Source organism: Zalophus californianus, chromosome 12 (genome assembly GCF_009762305.2).
Source record: "Zalophus californianus isolate mZalCal1 chromosome 12, mZalCal1.pri.v2, whole genome shotgun sequence".
NCBI lineage: Eukaryota > Metazoa > Chordata > Mammalia > Carnivora > Otariidae > Zalophus > Zalophus californianus.
In genome coordinates this window covers 1,937,347-1,951,882 of record NC_045606.1, presented here as the reverse complement: position 1 = coordinate 1,951,882, position 14,536 = coordinate 1,937,347, and the positions used below count along the sequence as shown (strand labels likewise).

At 60.0% G+C, this 14,536-nt stretch overlaps 1 protein-coding gene across 7 annotated transcripts in view; it reads left to right on the top strand.

Annotated features, from left to right (window-relative positions):
* The window catches only part of TNS3 (tensin 3), a 206,009-nt gene that overhangs the window by 94,315 nt on the left and 97,158 nt on the right, over window positions 1–14,536 (top strand). For all 7 annotated transcript variants that reach the window (XM_027573536.2, XM_027573535.2, XM_027573532.2 and 4 more), the window contains 6 exons: window positions 264–316; window positions 2,043–2,214; window positions 4,640–4,690; window positions 6,367–6,489; window positions 10,059–10,123; window positions 13,256–13,339. In XM_027573536.2, coding sequence (XP_027429337.2) covers window positions 2,065–2,214; window positions 4,640–4,690; window positions 6,367–6,489; window positions 10,059–10,123; window positions 13,256–13,339 — 473 coding nt within the window. In that variant the 5' untranslated portion in view covers window positions 264–316; window positions 2,043–2,064. The remainder of the gene's footprint in view (window positions 1–263; window positions 317–2,042; window positions 2,215–4,639; window positions 4,691–6,366; window positions 6,490–10,058; window positions 10,124–13,255; window positions 13,340–14,536) is intronic.

Here is a 14,536-nt window from a genome sequence, read left to right as displayed (position 1 = left end):
TCAGGGACAGGTCCGTCCCTGTGGGCCCATCCCACCGTGGATCCTGTTCCGCAGGCTGTTCTGGGAGCGTGTGGCTGGGGGTCCGCAGTCCCCAGGCCAAGATGCCCTGACATGCCGGATCCCCTCCCTGGCCTTGGGATGAGCCCACGGTCACCGCGTTTGACTTCCCACCTTAAACTAGGACAGGCGGTGTCCTTCTTTCTCGGCGGGCTGCAGGCTGGGGACGGGGGGACCGAGAATGACCCATGCTTTGTCGTTTGCAGGCTCCGGGGGTTTCTGCACCGTCTGCTGCTCTCTGCCGTGCCAGACCACCCAGGTGAGTGGCTAGCCCCGTATGTAGCTCATCCGTGTGTCCCTGCCTGGGGTCAGCTTGGTGTGACTTTATTCTGTAGTCAGATAACTTTTTTTTTTTTTTTTTGACTTTAGGAATAAATGTTCAAAGGCGGTACATATCGAGTTTTTATTTATTTTCTTTTTCTGGGTGCAGCCTCCCAGCATTAAAGCCCAGATTGTGGGAAAGCGATTCTTTCCACTCACAGCTGTGGCGTAATTGTGCAAGCGAACGTTGGGGGCTTTCCAGGGTTGAACCCAGCAGGTGCACTGAGCTCTGCCTGCCTGCACCCCGGCAGGTGTTTGCTGGGACGGCCATATCCAGCGCTCCCTGCGGGGCGGTCCCTCAGGAGCTGCGGTTGGCGGAGAACGTGCATTGTGACATTTTAGATCAGTGTTTAAAAAACCTGATTTATTTTTTTAAAAGTAATCAAGACTCTTGTGTCCCTCTGTAGTGCATAAGGTAGACAAAACAAAATCTTGGTGATTGTTTGCATCCTGATTTGAATAAATCAGCTTTAAAAATTAAGTTTATGATCTTGGATCTGATTGATGTTCCTTCTTTTAGATATGATAATGACCTTGTAGGTATTCCTAAAAAGCGTCTATTTTCTAGAAAGAAATACTAAAGTATTTATAAGTGAAGTGATAGAATGTCTGGGATTTCTTCAAAACAGAGCGATGGTGGAGGGAGCAGGGCGTGGGGGGCATGTGGGGTAATTTTGAAGTCGGATGATGGGTGCATAGCGGTTTGCAAAACTTGTTTTCTATGTTTTTGAATTTTTCCAAAATCAGGAGAGAAACACATAGAAAAGGAGCAGTAAATAAACAGACAACAGTCACAAACCCCCAGAGCTCATGGTAGCAACAGTCGTGGACCAAAACCAGCGTCCTGTGTGTGTCCTGCATCCCTCCATGGTTTCTCCGTGGGGTGTCACCCCATTGGGGTTGACCCGACACCTTGTCCCCAGACACCCTCAGGCCTGAGGGCCTGTCCTCCCGGAGGAGGAGGAGGAGGGGTGGGAAGGCTCTCGGCCATGGTCCCCACAGCACGTCCTAGTGATGCAGGTGCAGCTGCGGCCCGTGGGCAGGCCCTCCCCTCTGCAGGCCCAGTGCACTTGGCAGTCCAGAGCTCGGTCCTCCTGCCTCTGCACCCCTGCCCTCCCACCTGCTGCCCCCCCCCCCCCCAGGTGTCCTCAGCAGAGAGCCCGCACACAGCCCTGCTTGTAGACCCGGCCGCCTCTCCTTCCCACGGGAGGCACCCTGTCTATGCAGTTGCCGACTTCCCTTCCCAGGGGGTCCCCTCCGTGGCCTCCACAGCTGCCCCAGGACGGGACATGGAGACCCGAGGAGCCCCTACGGGTGCCACCCAGCGGTGGCCTCTGTTCTCCGCATCCCCCGCCTACGCTTCCCCCCCCCCCCCCCCCCCCCCCCGACCTGGCGCCGACCAGGCTCCTCCCCGCAGGGTCCCTCCCGAGGGGCTCCCTCTGCAGCGGAGCAGTGTGCTTCTCCCCCGCCCCCCCGAGTATGCGCTGGGGCTGCTGGTGGTGCTGCAGGCAGGAGCAGGCAGGGCGTTTGCGCTCGTATGCTCTTGTGACCGGAGACCACGTGGAAGAGGCTACACAGGCTCCTGCAGGAGCAGCGCGGGCAGGCGCCTCGGCAGCCGCCACTCCGGGGACCCGCCCCGCTCCTGACCGGCCCCCCTCTCCTAGGCCCGCCGTGCTGAGCCCCACCATGGAAGACGGACGCGAGCTGGACCTCACCTACGTCACTGAGCGCATCATCGCGGTGTCCTTCCCCGCCGGCTGCTCCGAGGAGTCCTACCTGCACAGCCTGCAGGAGGTGACGCGCATGCTGAGGTCCAAACACGGGGACAACTACCTGGTGAGCGGGGGGGGGGGGGGGGGTGCACTGAGCAGGAGAGGGGGCTGGGGACGGCGGGGGGACACCGACTGTGAGGACAGTGAGGGACGCTGAGCGCGGGGAGAGTGGGGGGACGCTGAGCGCGGGGAGAGTGGGGGGACGCTGAGCGCGGGGAGAGTGGGGGGTGCTGAGCGCGGGGACAGTGGGAGGGGTGCGGAGCGCGGGGAGAGTGGGGGGACGCTGAGCGCGGGGAGAGTGGGGGGACGCTGAGCGCGGGGAGAGTGGGGGGACGCTGAGCGCGGGGAGAGTGGGGGGTGCTGAGCGCGGGGACAGTGGGAGGGGTGCTGAGCGCGGGGAGAGTGGGGGGACGCTGAGCGCGGGGAGAGTGGGGGGACGCTGAGCGCGGGGAGAGTGGGGGGACGCTGAGCGCGGGGAGAGTGGGGGGACGCTGAGCGCGGGGAGAGTGGGGGGACGCTGAGCGCGGGGAGAGTGGGGGGGGTGCTGAGCGCGGGGAGAGTGGGGGGACGCTGAGCGTGGGGACAGTGGGGGGACGCTGAGCGCGGGGACAGTGGGGGGACGCTGAGCGCGGGGACAGTGGGGGGACGCTGAGCGCGGGGACAGTGGGGGGACGCTGAGCGCGGGGACAGTGGGGGGACGGTGAGCGCGGGGAGAGTGGGACGCTGAGCGTGGGGAGAGTGGGGGGACGCTGAGCGCGGGGACAGTGGGGGGACGCTGAGCGCGGGGACAGTGGGGGGACGCTGAGCGCGGGGACAGTGGGGGGACGCTGAGCGCGGGGACAGTGGGGGGACGCTGAGCGCGGGGACAGTGGGGGGGTGCTGAGCGCGGGGACAGTGGGGGGGGTGCTGAGCGCGGGGAGAGTGTTGGGGGGACAGTGAGCGCGGGAACGGGATGGGACACTGAGCGAGGGGACAGTGGCAGACACGGAGCACTGTAACTGGGAAGACAGTGAGTTGGCTGAAACGGGAAGCAGTCGCTGAGTGTCTCGGGGTGGTTGCTGAGTCCGTGGGGGGACGTGGTCCCCTGCCTCTGCGCGTCTGGTCCACTGGGTCCCCCATTTCACGGAGGTGCCCTGGGACTCCCTCCCACTGGGCCTCTCGTTCGCCGTGCTACCTGTGCCGGCGCAGGGGACCGCCTGCTGTGCCTGTGGCCACTGCCCCTGGGCGCCCTGAGGGTGGGCAGCCCCCCTGGGGGGTGTGGCTGGCATTGAGCATCAGACAGACCCGTCGGCCCCAGTGGGGGTCGGCATCCCTGGTGTCAAAGCCCAGCCTTTCCCTCCTGCTGACCTGAACCATGAGAACAGATGGTGGGCGCCCGGAAGCCGCTGTGTCCTGGGGACACGTGGACGTGGTCGGAGGGAGCCCCTGTTTGGGGAGAAGTGTGGGCCAGTGTCCGTGCATCCCCCGGCTGCCCGGTGTGCTCCCGCAGTGGCGGCCCCAGGCTGTCCCGGTGTTACCACGCGCTGAAGCACAGTCCCCGCGCCTCGTCTGCACCTGCCCCCGCACAGCCTCCTTATCTGTTGAAGCTGCTGATCTTTGCCCTGCCTGACAAACTGTGGTTGCCACCCTTTTGGATCACTACATGACTGTCTGCAAGAGTGGCGCAGAGGCAGAGCGGAGCCGAGGGCCACACGCCCCCCAGCAGCCTGTGTCAGCCTGAGCGGTCAGTGCGGCCCGAGCAGCGCTCTCCTGGCCCCTGAGCACCTGCCGCTTCCCTGGATGCCAGCCCTCAGCATGACCTGATGGCAGGCAGGGAAAGCGTGTCCCAGCCCAGAACCCAGACTTCTGCTCTGGGGGCCTGGCATCTTCAGGACGGCACCCTTCTGCCTGGGGCAGTCTGCTCTGTAGAAACGGTCCCCCTCCTCTGGACGCCTGGCCCAGGGGTCACTTCTCTCCTGGTCCCTGCATCTGCTCTCTGTCCGCCCTCCGTTCACTGTCCCCAGATACCCGGGAGGGCCCTGGGTCCCGGAAGGTAGGGGCCTGGTCCTTAAATGGGACAGTGCAGCAGCTTGCTTGGTCCAGTTAGAGGAGCTATGGACCTAGGTCAGGGCAGAGCCACGCACCCCAAGCAGACCTGCACGGGTCCCCGCGCTCAGCTGTCTTGTCATGAGGGGACCTGATTTCCTCTCCCGGGCCTGCTGCAGCATGGTGGGGTCCCCGCCAGCTCTGGCCCTTGCTGCCCCCATCCCCACCTCCCAGCAAGCCGGGCTTCCCCAGGGATGGCTGGTCCCGCACAATTCCTTCTGCCGTCCTTATGTATTTGTTCTACTTGTGTTTCATTCCATGACAATAACGTTTCTATATACGTTTCAATCTTTCAGAATCCTTGGTCCTTGGAAGGCCCACGGCATGTGAAGTGTGAACACTGTTTCCTCTTTGCCCTTCGAGGACGCGGACTTGTCTGATGGCTTTTTCTTTCCCCTTCACAGGTGTTAAACCTTTCTGAAAAGAGATATGACCTTACGAAGCTTAACCCAAAGGTACGACCTTAACCCTTTATGTTCTGAGTTTTCTCAAATGTCCCCAAGGCATATCTGCTCCTGCAAAAACAGTTCAAGTCTCTGTGGGATGTGACCTCGTAAGGGGTATCAGGGACTGTCCTTACCGGTGGGCTTTTTTTTTTTTTTTAAGATTTTTTATTGTTAAGCAATCTCTGCACCCATGATGGGGCTCGAACTCACCACCCCGAGATCAAGAGTTGTATGCTCTGCTGACTGAGCCAGTCAGGTGCCCCTGTGGGTCATTTTTAAATTAATTTCTTTCTTTTAAAAATTTTTTTAAAGATTTTATTTATTTTTTCACAGACAGTGAGAGAGGGAACACAAGCAGGGGGAGTGGGAGAGGGAGAAGCAGGCTTCCCGCTGAGCAGGGAGCCCGATGCCGGGCTTGATCCCAGGACCCTGGGATCTTGACCTGAGCCGAAGGCAGACGCCTAACGACTGAGCCTTCCAGGCACCCCTAAATTAATTTCTTTAGTTTGAAATAATTATAGATTTACGGGACTTTGCAGAATTATACAGAGCGATCCGACGAAGCCCCAGACCCAGTCTTCTCCAGTGGTAATACCACGCATTAACTAGTAATAAAGTGTTAGTGCCAGAAGCCGACGTTGGCGGGCTCCACAGACCATTTCCACCTCCAGGATCTCCCTCCTGCTGCCTGTCACATACTCCCCTCCATGCGTTCATCTTTTTCGTAGCAAAGATTTAGGGGAAATCTTTAAGCTTCTGTATACGTGTGAGTTAGGGTATATATGGTATATGCATTCCATATGTCGGGATATTCTGCAGCCATTGGAATAAGAATATATGGTGCATTGGTGAATTGCCTATTTCAATGCTAGGTAACAAAAGCAGGATATAGAGGTCCTGGATAATAGCATCTCAGCTCTGCTCGACACATAGAAAAAACAATCTGAGGGATTCATCAGGGTTGTAGCTGTTACCCCTACGTGGTGGAGGGGGTATGCGATATTTTCCAGCTTCCTGGCATTTTTCTGAAGTTTTCCCATCATTTTGCACTATTTCTGTTACTTTTATAGAAGAGACCTCTGCCTCTCCCCTTAAGAAAAGGAAGGTGGAATAGAACGTATTTTGCATCGCTGGGCAGGCTTCAGCACGGGGGGTGGTGGAGGGTGTCAGGTTGCTCGGGGAGGCTGTTTACCGTGCAAGGACGCGCTGTGTTCCATGTCACACGGTGAGGACTGTCTGTTCCTGCTCCAAACTGTAATCCGGGCTCACGGCGCTTCCTCCCTCGTGGGCACGCTCCATGTTTTCTTCAAGCAACGCAGGCCGCTCTCTGAGACATCATCCGCGTTGGTGCATGGGGAACAGCTCCCTGCATTTTCCCAGGCTGCGATTTCAGTCTGTGCAGAGGAATTCTGGCAGCAGCTCTGGCCAAGAACTCCCGTTTCAGATCTGGCCCGAGGCCTCGGCCCTCCCCACGAGCCGTGCCCCATTAGCGGCTCCGAGAGCCCTTCCTAGAATAGCTGTCCCAGCTGCTGGAGAGCAGATAAGACAGGGATGGACGTCTCACGGGGGCAACAGGATCTGCCCCGCGTTCCTTCCCGGTGAAGGCTCCTGGCCACAACTCCCACCAGGCTTTAGGAAAGGAACTCGCGGCAGGGTTTTGGTAGAGAGCCCGTCTCTCATTGCAGATCCTGGACGTGGGCTGGCCAGAGCTGCACGCACCGCCCCTGGACCAGGTGTGCACCATCTGCAAGGCGCAGGAGTCCTGGCTGAACAGCGACCCCCAGCACGTGGTGGTCATCCACTGCAGGGTGAGTGTGCCCGGTGCTCGGGGCTGGGGGAGCCGCCGGGGCCCCGCGGGGACCGCCTTTCACGCCCATGTCCAGATCTGCCGGTGTTTGTCCTCACCCTCCCGGAGTTTGGCTCTAGAATTTGCAGGCCTCGGGTCAATGAACGCATAGCTGGACATTTTGAAATGAACGAAAGGCATGGACGATAGTGAACCATTTTATCTTTACGCGGTTTGGTTTTTTACGGAAAGCCCTTTTGAGAAGGAGCAGCCGAGGACGTATGGGGCTGTCTGAGTCCTGCTATAGTTGATCCATCTGAGCCTGGGGGCAGGATGCTGTATGCTGTGAATGCGTGGTCCTTGCCCAGCCGGCCGCTTGAGGGGGATGGGAGGTGGCCGCCCCCTGGCAGGGTGGCCAGTGCCGGCTGGGGGGATGGCGTGCCTCCGTCCTGGCTGCACCTGACCTCCAACCACCTGGGAGCTTTCATCTTACTCCTCTGGTTTCTCGCGGCCTTCCTGCACTTCCCAGTCCTCGGGTCTGATGGGTGGAGAATGGGGCTCGACGGAACACCACTGTCCCGCGTGGGGAAGCCCAGGGGGCTGGACCCTCCATGAAGGACACAGACCTGCCGTGTGCTGGTGCAGCCTGTGGGAGGCACTTTGGGAAGAGACGGTGCTCCCAGGAAGGAAGGTGCCCCTCTTCACTTTGTACGTGACACACCGTGTTCCTTTGACCCTCGGAACATCTCAAACATGTTGACGTTTCCTTCTCGAAATGTCTCTTTTTCAGATCTTTGCACATTCAAAAGCTGCAGGAAAATCCATTGCCTTGTGGAGTTGAGGTGCAGAGACCCTTCCCCTCAAGCTATGTTGGGCTGTCCGAGCCACTGTCCCCTAGGGGTTCTGAGACTCGCTCGCATGAGGTCTGTAGGAAGGCGGTGGGCCTGGGTCACGGTGTGCGGCGGGCCCCCGGCCCTGAGCAAATCCTGGCAGGTTCACACGAACGGGTGTGCTGTTTCTTTCTGCGTTTCTTGCTTCTTCTCACACCTGACTTGATTATCTTCTCCAGCAAACAGCCGGGTCCGCCATTCGTTTTCTTGCGAAATTATGTTCACTGGGGCCTTTTAGGGTCGTGTTATATTAAGGATCTTCTCTCCAGATTTGTGTTTTGGTGCAAACTTCAAAAGAAGATAGACTTATTTATTTATTTTTTTTTAAACCAGTTCTTGTCCGTTGAAACAAACTGCTTTCCATCAGGCTCGGCCTGGTGATTGTGAGGATGCTTCTCCCGGAGCTCAGTGCACAAGGCTTTCTGAGCAGCATTCCCTAGTGGGGGCTGGAGCAGCCCAGCTACCTGGATCAGGTGAAAAATGCAGGTCCCGTTCACCCTGACCTGCTGCCTGCCGGGGCCCCCAGAAGATTCCGGCATGCCGGACTTTGAGAAGCTCTCCTTAACCACTTGTCCCATTTTGGTCATTGACTTCACTTTTTAATGAAGTCGATTATAGTATCCTTTACAATATCTGCATCACAGGTGATAGACTCACTGCAGAGAGATCTCCAAAACACGTGCTGGTCCTACCCAACGCTTGGCTCTCTGGACAAGTTTTTTTTTTTTTTAATTAAAGATTTTATTTATTTATTTGAGAGAGCGTGTGTGCCTCGTGCATGCGCACAGGGAGGAGGGAAGGGGCAGAGGGAGAAGCAGGCTCCCCGCTGAGCAGGGAGCCTGATGAGGGACTCGATCCCAGGACCCCGGGATCATGACCTGAGCCGAAGGCAGACGCTTCACCGACGGAGCCACCCAGGCGCCCCTGGACAAGTCTTGTTAGCAGGATTTACCAGGAGCACGTCGGGAGTTCTTGAAAACTATTTGCTCCTCTCTTGCTCCGTTCTGGGGACATGCGAGCCCTTCCTGAGACGTTCTAGAAAACGTGCCCTGAGAGAGAAGTCTTCACTTAATGTGAACTTCCAGATGTCGACATTAACAGAAGTCCATCTAGTTCGTGCATGGCAGGGGTGAGATCAGGATCATTTGCCCAAACCCGTGAGCTCCGAGGAAGGTGCGCTTCCTGCCGTGTGTGCCAGGAACGGGATCGGAGCTGGGCCCCTGGCCAGGGGGCAGGCAGACCCAGGCCCAGCATGGGGACGGCCCTGCCCTCCTGTCCGCTGCGCAGGGCGGGTTTGTGCGGCTTTGCGCCGGGCCCCCTCACCTCCACCTGCTGGCAACTACCTGAGCGCACCTAGTCTGCAGCTCCTCTGGAAGGCTTCGTCCCCCATGCTGTTTGGTTTTGAGTTGCTGGGGAAGGACACCCCCTCGGCCAAGTGGTGCGATCAGTGGTTCTAATGGTCCTGCTCGAGTTCAGCCTCTCAGGAGTCACCAGAAACACAGGGACTTGCCTGAGCGGGGCAGCCGTGTGCGCCCCACGCGTGCCCAACATGACAGAGGAGGTGTTTGCTCATAGCCTGACGTGCACAGGACAGAGAGGCAGGTGCTCTGGGTGACGGTCACACACCATCGTGGGCCCCTCGGAGTTGTGGCTTGGATTTGCTGTTTCTTTTCCAGGACAGACGTGGGGACGGGCACGTCGGTGGCCCTGCCGTTTTGGCTTCGTGCGCTCCTCTATCTGGGTTACCTAACTTTTTGTGAAAAACCCAGACAGCAAATATTTTGGGCTCTGGGGGCTGCAGGGTCTGGTTGTAATTGCTCACACCTGCCGTTGCTTGTGGATCTAGCCCCCAGTGCGCCTGAACAGACAGGCGTGGCCGTGTTCCCGTCAGACTTTATTTGCAGACCGTGACGGTTGAGCTTTCGATGCTTGCCGTGTGTCACGGAAGGGTATTCTTCTGATTCTTTTGATTCTGCCTCCCTTGTTCTAAAACATGACAACTCGTGGCTCGCAGGTTGCAGGGCCCAGGGTGGGCAGAAGTGGCTTGTGGACTGTGGTTTGCTGAGCGTTGATCTGGGTGTTGGCAGTATGTTCCAGAAGGTGGCAGTCCACAGCTCTGGGTGTGGTGGCCTGTCACGGCCATGTTGCTTCCACACACGCCCTCCTGTGGGTCCCGTTGGCCTGGGGTTCTGGCAGCTTCCCATCTGGGCCGTGTGTCTGTGGTCGCAGGCTGAGCCCTGCATGTCGGGGCCATGGTCCCGGTGGAACTGGGCAGGGCTGGGTTAGCAGGGGCAGCGGTGTGATGCGCTCTGGGCTCTCTGGGGCTGCGTGCACTCAGACCCCTCAGTCCGTGAGGCGGGCGTTCAGGTCTGTCACCTGTAGTGAAATCACGCTAAGTGCTTTCTCCCCGGCGTGTTCTTGTGGCCCCGGTGGGACCTGGTGAGCTGACCGGCCGCCTCTGTGCAGATCTGCCCTCGGGGTGCCCACGGATGCCCCAGGCAGCACCGGCTCCTGCCGCGGGCTCCCAGCATGCCCGCTGCCTGCTGGGCTGGGTACAGACGGCCGTCCCCCGGAACCAGGACCAGAGGAAGCTGACGGTGGCTCCCCAGCAAAGCAAGCTCTTTGTCATCCCGAGTGAATGAGCTTTCCACCTCTGCCACGGTTGTCGAGAGAAACTGAGTCCCTCTTTTGTCTCCTGCAGGGCGGAAAGGGACGCATCGGCGTGGTCATATCCTCCTACATGCACTTCACCAACGTCTCGGCCAGGTACGTGGGGCGTCTGCGCTGCCGGGGGCGCCGGAAGGTCTGGGGGTGGGAGGCTTGGCCGGGAAGCCAGCCCCAGCTGAGGGTGCGCAGCTCTGTCTGCCCCATGCTGACGTTTTGGTGGCAGCAGCGGAAGTAAAGTGAGCTCACTGTTCGTCTCTAACAGAAGTCGTAGGGGTGGGCGGGACCAGCACTAAAAGCAAGACTGGCGCAGTCTCACTGAGCGCCTCATACCCTATAAAGCCGAGTGGCCACGGCCGCCGTGCTTTGCGTGCCCTGGGTCTCCGGGAAGTGCTCTGCAGATTAGTCTTTTCTCCCTCAATCCTCTGGAGTAACCCAGGGGGCATTTGCCACCGCTCATACTTTACAGGTGACAAAACCGAGGTTCAGGCGTGCTAATGGTCTCTCAACCTGTGAGCGGGAAGCCCGGTCTCATCTGGTCCCCAGGAGGTGGAAGAGCCACCAGGGGACCGGCCCACAGGGGGCTGGGATGGCAGGCACAGCAAGGCTAGTGGGAACCTGCTGGTGCTGGGGTGGCTCGTGGTGTCTGCAGAGGCACGGTGCCCCCAGATCCCTGGTGCCCCCAGACGCACGGTGCCCCCGGACGCATGGTGCCCCCAGAGGCGCAGTGCCCCCAGACACATGGTGCCCCCGGATGCGCGGTGCCCCCAGACGCACGGTGCCCCCGGACGCACAGTGCCCCCAGATGCATGGTGCCCCAGACACACGGTGCCCCCCGGATGCGCGGTGCCCCCAGACGCACGGTGCCCCCCGGATGCGCGGTGCCCCCAGACACACGGTGCCCCCCGGATGCGCGGTGCCCCCAGACGCACGGTGCCCCTGAACACATGGTGCCCCCGGACGCGCGGTGCCCCCAGAGGCGCAGTGCCCCCAGACGCACGGTGCCCCCGAACACATGGTGCCCCCGGATGCGCGGTGCCCCCAGACGCACGGTGCCCCCGGACACGCAGTGCCCCCAGACACACAGTGCCCCCGGACGCACAGTGCCCCCAGATGCATGGTGCCCCCGGACACACGGTGCCCCCCGGATGCGCGGTGCCCCCAGACGCACGGTGCCCCCGAACACATGGTGCCCCCGGAAGCACGGTGCCCCCAGAGGCGCAGTGCCCCCCAGACGCATGGTGCCCCCAGTCATGCGGTGCCCCCAGGGGCGCAGTGGCCCCCAGACGTGTGGTGTCCCCAGGAGCGCAGTACCCCCCAGACACGCGGTGCCCCCAGAGGCACAGGGCCCCAGATGTGCAGTGCTCCCAGAGGCGCGGTGCCCCCCAGGTGCACGGTTCCCCCGGACACGCGGTGCCCCCCAGACACGCGGTGCCCCCGGACGCGCGGTGCCTCCAGAGGCGCAGTGCCCCCCGAGGCATGGTGCCCCAAGCACACATCTCACTCCCACTGAAATCCAGTCCAGAAATATCGCTCTTTGTGGGTTTGCATTTACCCTGTCGTTTCAATGGCTGTATTGTGAGGCAAGGCCCGCTCCACTCTGAGGACATACAGGCCCTGTTCATATTAGCCGATAAATCCTGCCCTTTCCAGCAGCAAGGAGTGAAATCTGACTTTCCAGTGTTTTCTCTGGATACAAACTGTGGAGCTGGTGCCTGCCCGGGAGGAAACCCAAGCGCCCATGAAACCCAGATCCCTTTTCGGTGATAATAAGGGTTTGTGTGTGTGCCAGAGCCTGAGGTTGCTGCTCACACTGAGTCCCCCAGCTGAGCCCAGATGGGCGGACCCTGCTCAGTGTCGCCCTCACGTTTCCACCACAGCAGCTTGGCTCGGCCTGGTTTTTCTCAATTGCCACTCTCCCGAATGTGCACCCCGGCCTCGTGTCGGTGGTGGCCCAGCCCCGTGCGTGGAGGCGGTGTTAGGTCGTAGGCACGGGTGGATTGTCCCCGTCGAGGTAGCTTCTCATGATTCCCTGCTCGAAGCCTGCCGTGATGGCCAGCCTCTCACACATATATGTGTCCTCGATCATTTCTCCACTTCCCCTGCTTAGATGACATTCCCAGAAGCCGTCACAGGGAGCACACATTTCTAAAACCTCTGTCATTAACCGTGCTCGAGATCACATCAGAAACTAGAAATCAGCAAGTAACAGGAAGGTTCTTGGGTCAGCCGAGTTTTCAGGGAGACCGTCAGCGGGAATACTCCTAATGCTGACAGTGATGTTAGTCCTGAACGCGCGCGTGCATGTGCACACACACACACACACACACACACACACACACACACACACACACGCCAGAAATGCATTGTCAGCTGGTAAGACCCGTGAGCTCCGGGAAGAGGAATGCTTACAAGTGAGGGTGGGCATATGTAATCATACTTTTCAGCTTAGAAACATATGCCCTCGATACGGTGAATGCTCAGTGCTGAAGGGGACCTTCTTTCTGGGACAGCCCCACCGGTGCAGCCCAGGACAAATGCATGTGGTGAATCCCTGTGTTCTGCAGGGGTGCGTGCATGCATGCTACAAGGGGAGGGCCCAGCTGCCATCAGATTTTCAGGGAAGCTTTGGGCTCAACCAAGACTCAGTTGCTGTGACCTCTTGCACCCATGTCCCACGATGTATCTGAAGTCAGATCAGGCAGACCTGTGAATGCCCAGCTACTGGGTCTCCTGAGGATCCTGCCGAGTGCACTCTGCTCGTGGGCGTTGGGTTGTTGGGGAGCAGGGTTGCCTGTGGCTGAAACTTGAGGACCACGATGTGCAGCTGTGAGAGCTTGGAAGCTCGCCACCCTCATTGGCCGCTGCCGTTTGCTGAGAGTCGTGACTCCCTGTGGGTCCTGAGCTGGCTCCCGGGGGCTTGCTGGCTGTCACTAACTGCGGTGCTCCGGGTGTGCCCCAAACCCTCGGGATCCCGACACTCACGCAGAGCCCTCTGCTACTTCCCTGCTGCCATGGGGCCGGTGTGGCAATGGGACAGTTCAGGATGCCAGCCCCGTGCCCGCCTATGGGAAGGAGCTGGCAGGTGGCTCTCTTGGGAGCTGTGCCACCTGGAGAGAGGGTGCCGCTGTGTTGGACGGCGTTCCAGGCCTGCGGGCCATAGCCCCTGTCCCCGTCACCCTGCCACCCGCGGCGTCCACGCTGAACGCTGCGTCTCTCTCTCTCCTTTCCCAGTGCCGACCAGGCCCTCGACAGGTTTGCGATGAAGAAGTTCTACGATGATAAAGTTTCAGCTTTAATGCAGCCTTCCCAGAAACGGTATGTATGTGTCCCCGAGCCAGTCGAACGGGAGAGTGAGATTTACATTTCAGAAAGTGGGGTCGAGAGGGACATCTCCCCTGACCAGCCAAGAGGAGGCGGGGACAGCTGGTGGGCGCTCAGCAGCGAAGAAGAGCCACCGTGCATGTGGGTGGCATGGGAGGCCCTGGCCGACTCTGAGGGGCGGACCCAGGAGTCCCGCACGTGCTCCACGCTCCACGTTGGGTCCTCCACGCTCAGGGCAGGTATGGATTCATACCATGGTGTTGGAACTGGGTTCTGTCTGCCGGACCGGGGGTCGGCGAACCGTGTCTGTAACGGGCTGGCGAGTGGCTGGTCTGGGCCTCGCAGGCCACGTGGTCTCTGTCACAGCGGTGGCGGACCCACGACAGTGAACGTGGCCTCATGGGCAGGTTTGTGTTTGGCCGACTCCTGCGCTAGGCTGTCAGCCCCTGAGGTCCGGGGCCCTTTCCTCACATTGGCCTCCCTGGCCCGCCCACCACCCCCTCGCTGGAGCTCGGCTCGGCCCCTGGGAGATGCTCAGTCGGTGCTCTGAAGGGCCCTGGGGAGCAGACTTCCTCCTGCCGTACGCCCCCAGGTGAGCCCACGCGCCCTCCGGGCCCGGCTGAGGAAGGCCCTAGCTGCCCTCCTCCCAGACCCAGCTCTTTGGCCATGGTGACATGGAGCCAAGCATGCAGTCGGCGCACTTTTATGTTAAAGCGAACAGCGAGGAATTGGCCAAGGATTGCCAGGACGGTTGCCTGGATGCTTTCCCATCTTGTGTGCCTGACCCTTCCGTCTGCTCCCCCGGGTGCCCGCGGGCGTGGCTGAGATGGAGGGGAGATGGAGGCTTCCACATCCAGGAGGCCGGTCACGGGCGTGTTTTGGTCAGGAGCTGGGCCTCGACATTTCCATCTGGGAAAGGGATTTCCAGGCGCAAGGGGCACCTCCTGCCTTTGTCCCGGGAGTTCCCAGTGTCTGGGCCCGTTTGCGGTCAGACCCGTCCCCTCCCCCTCCTCCCCTCCCCCTCCTCCCCCCACCTTCCTCCCCTCCCCCTCCTCCCCCCACCTTCCTCCCCTCCCTTTGCCCATCCAGCAACCCCTGCCTCTGGCAACCACCACTCTGTTCTCTGCATCTGTGAGCTCTTGAGCTTATTTGTTTGTTCACTCGTTCTGTTCTTTAGATTCCACACATAAG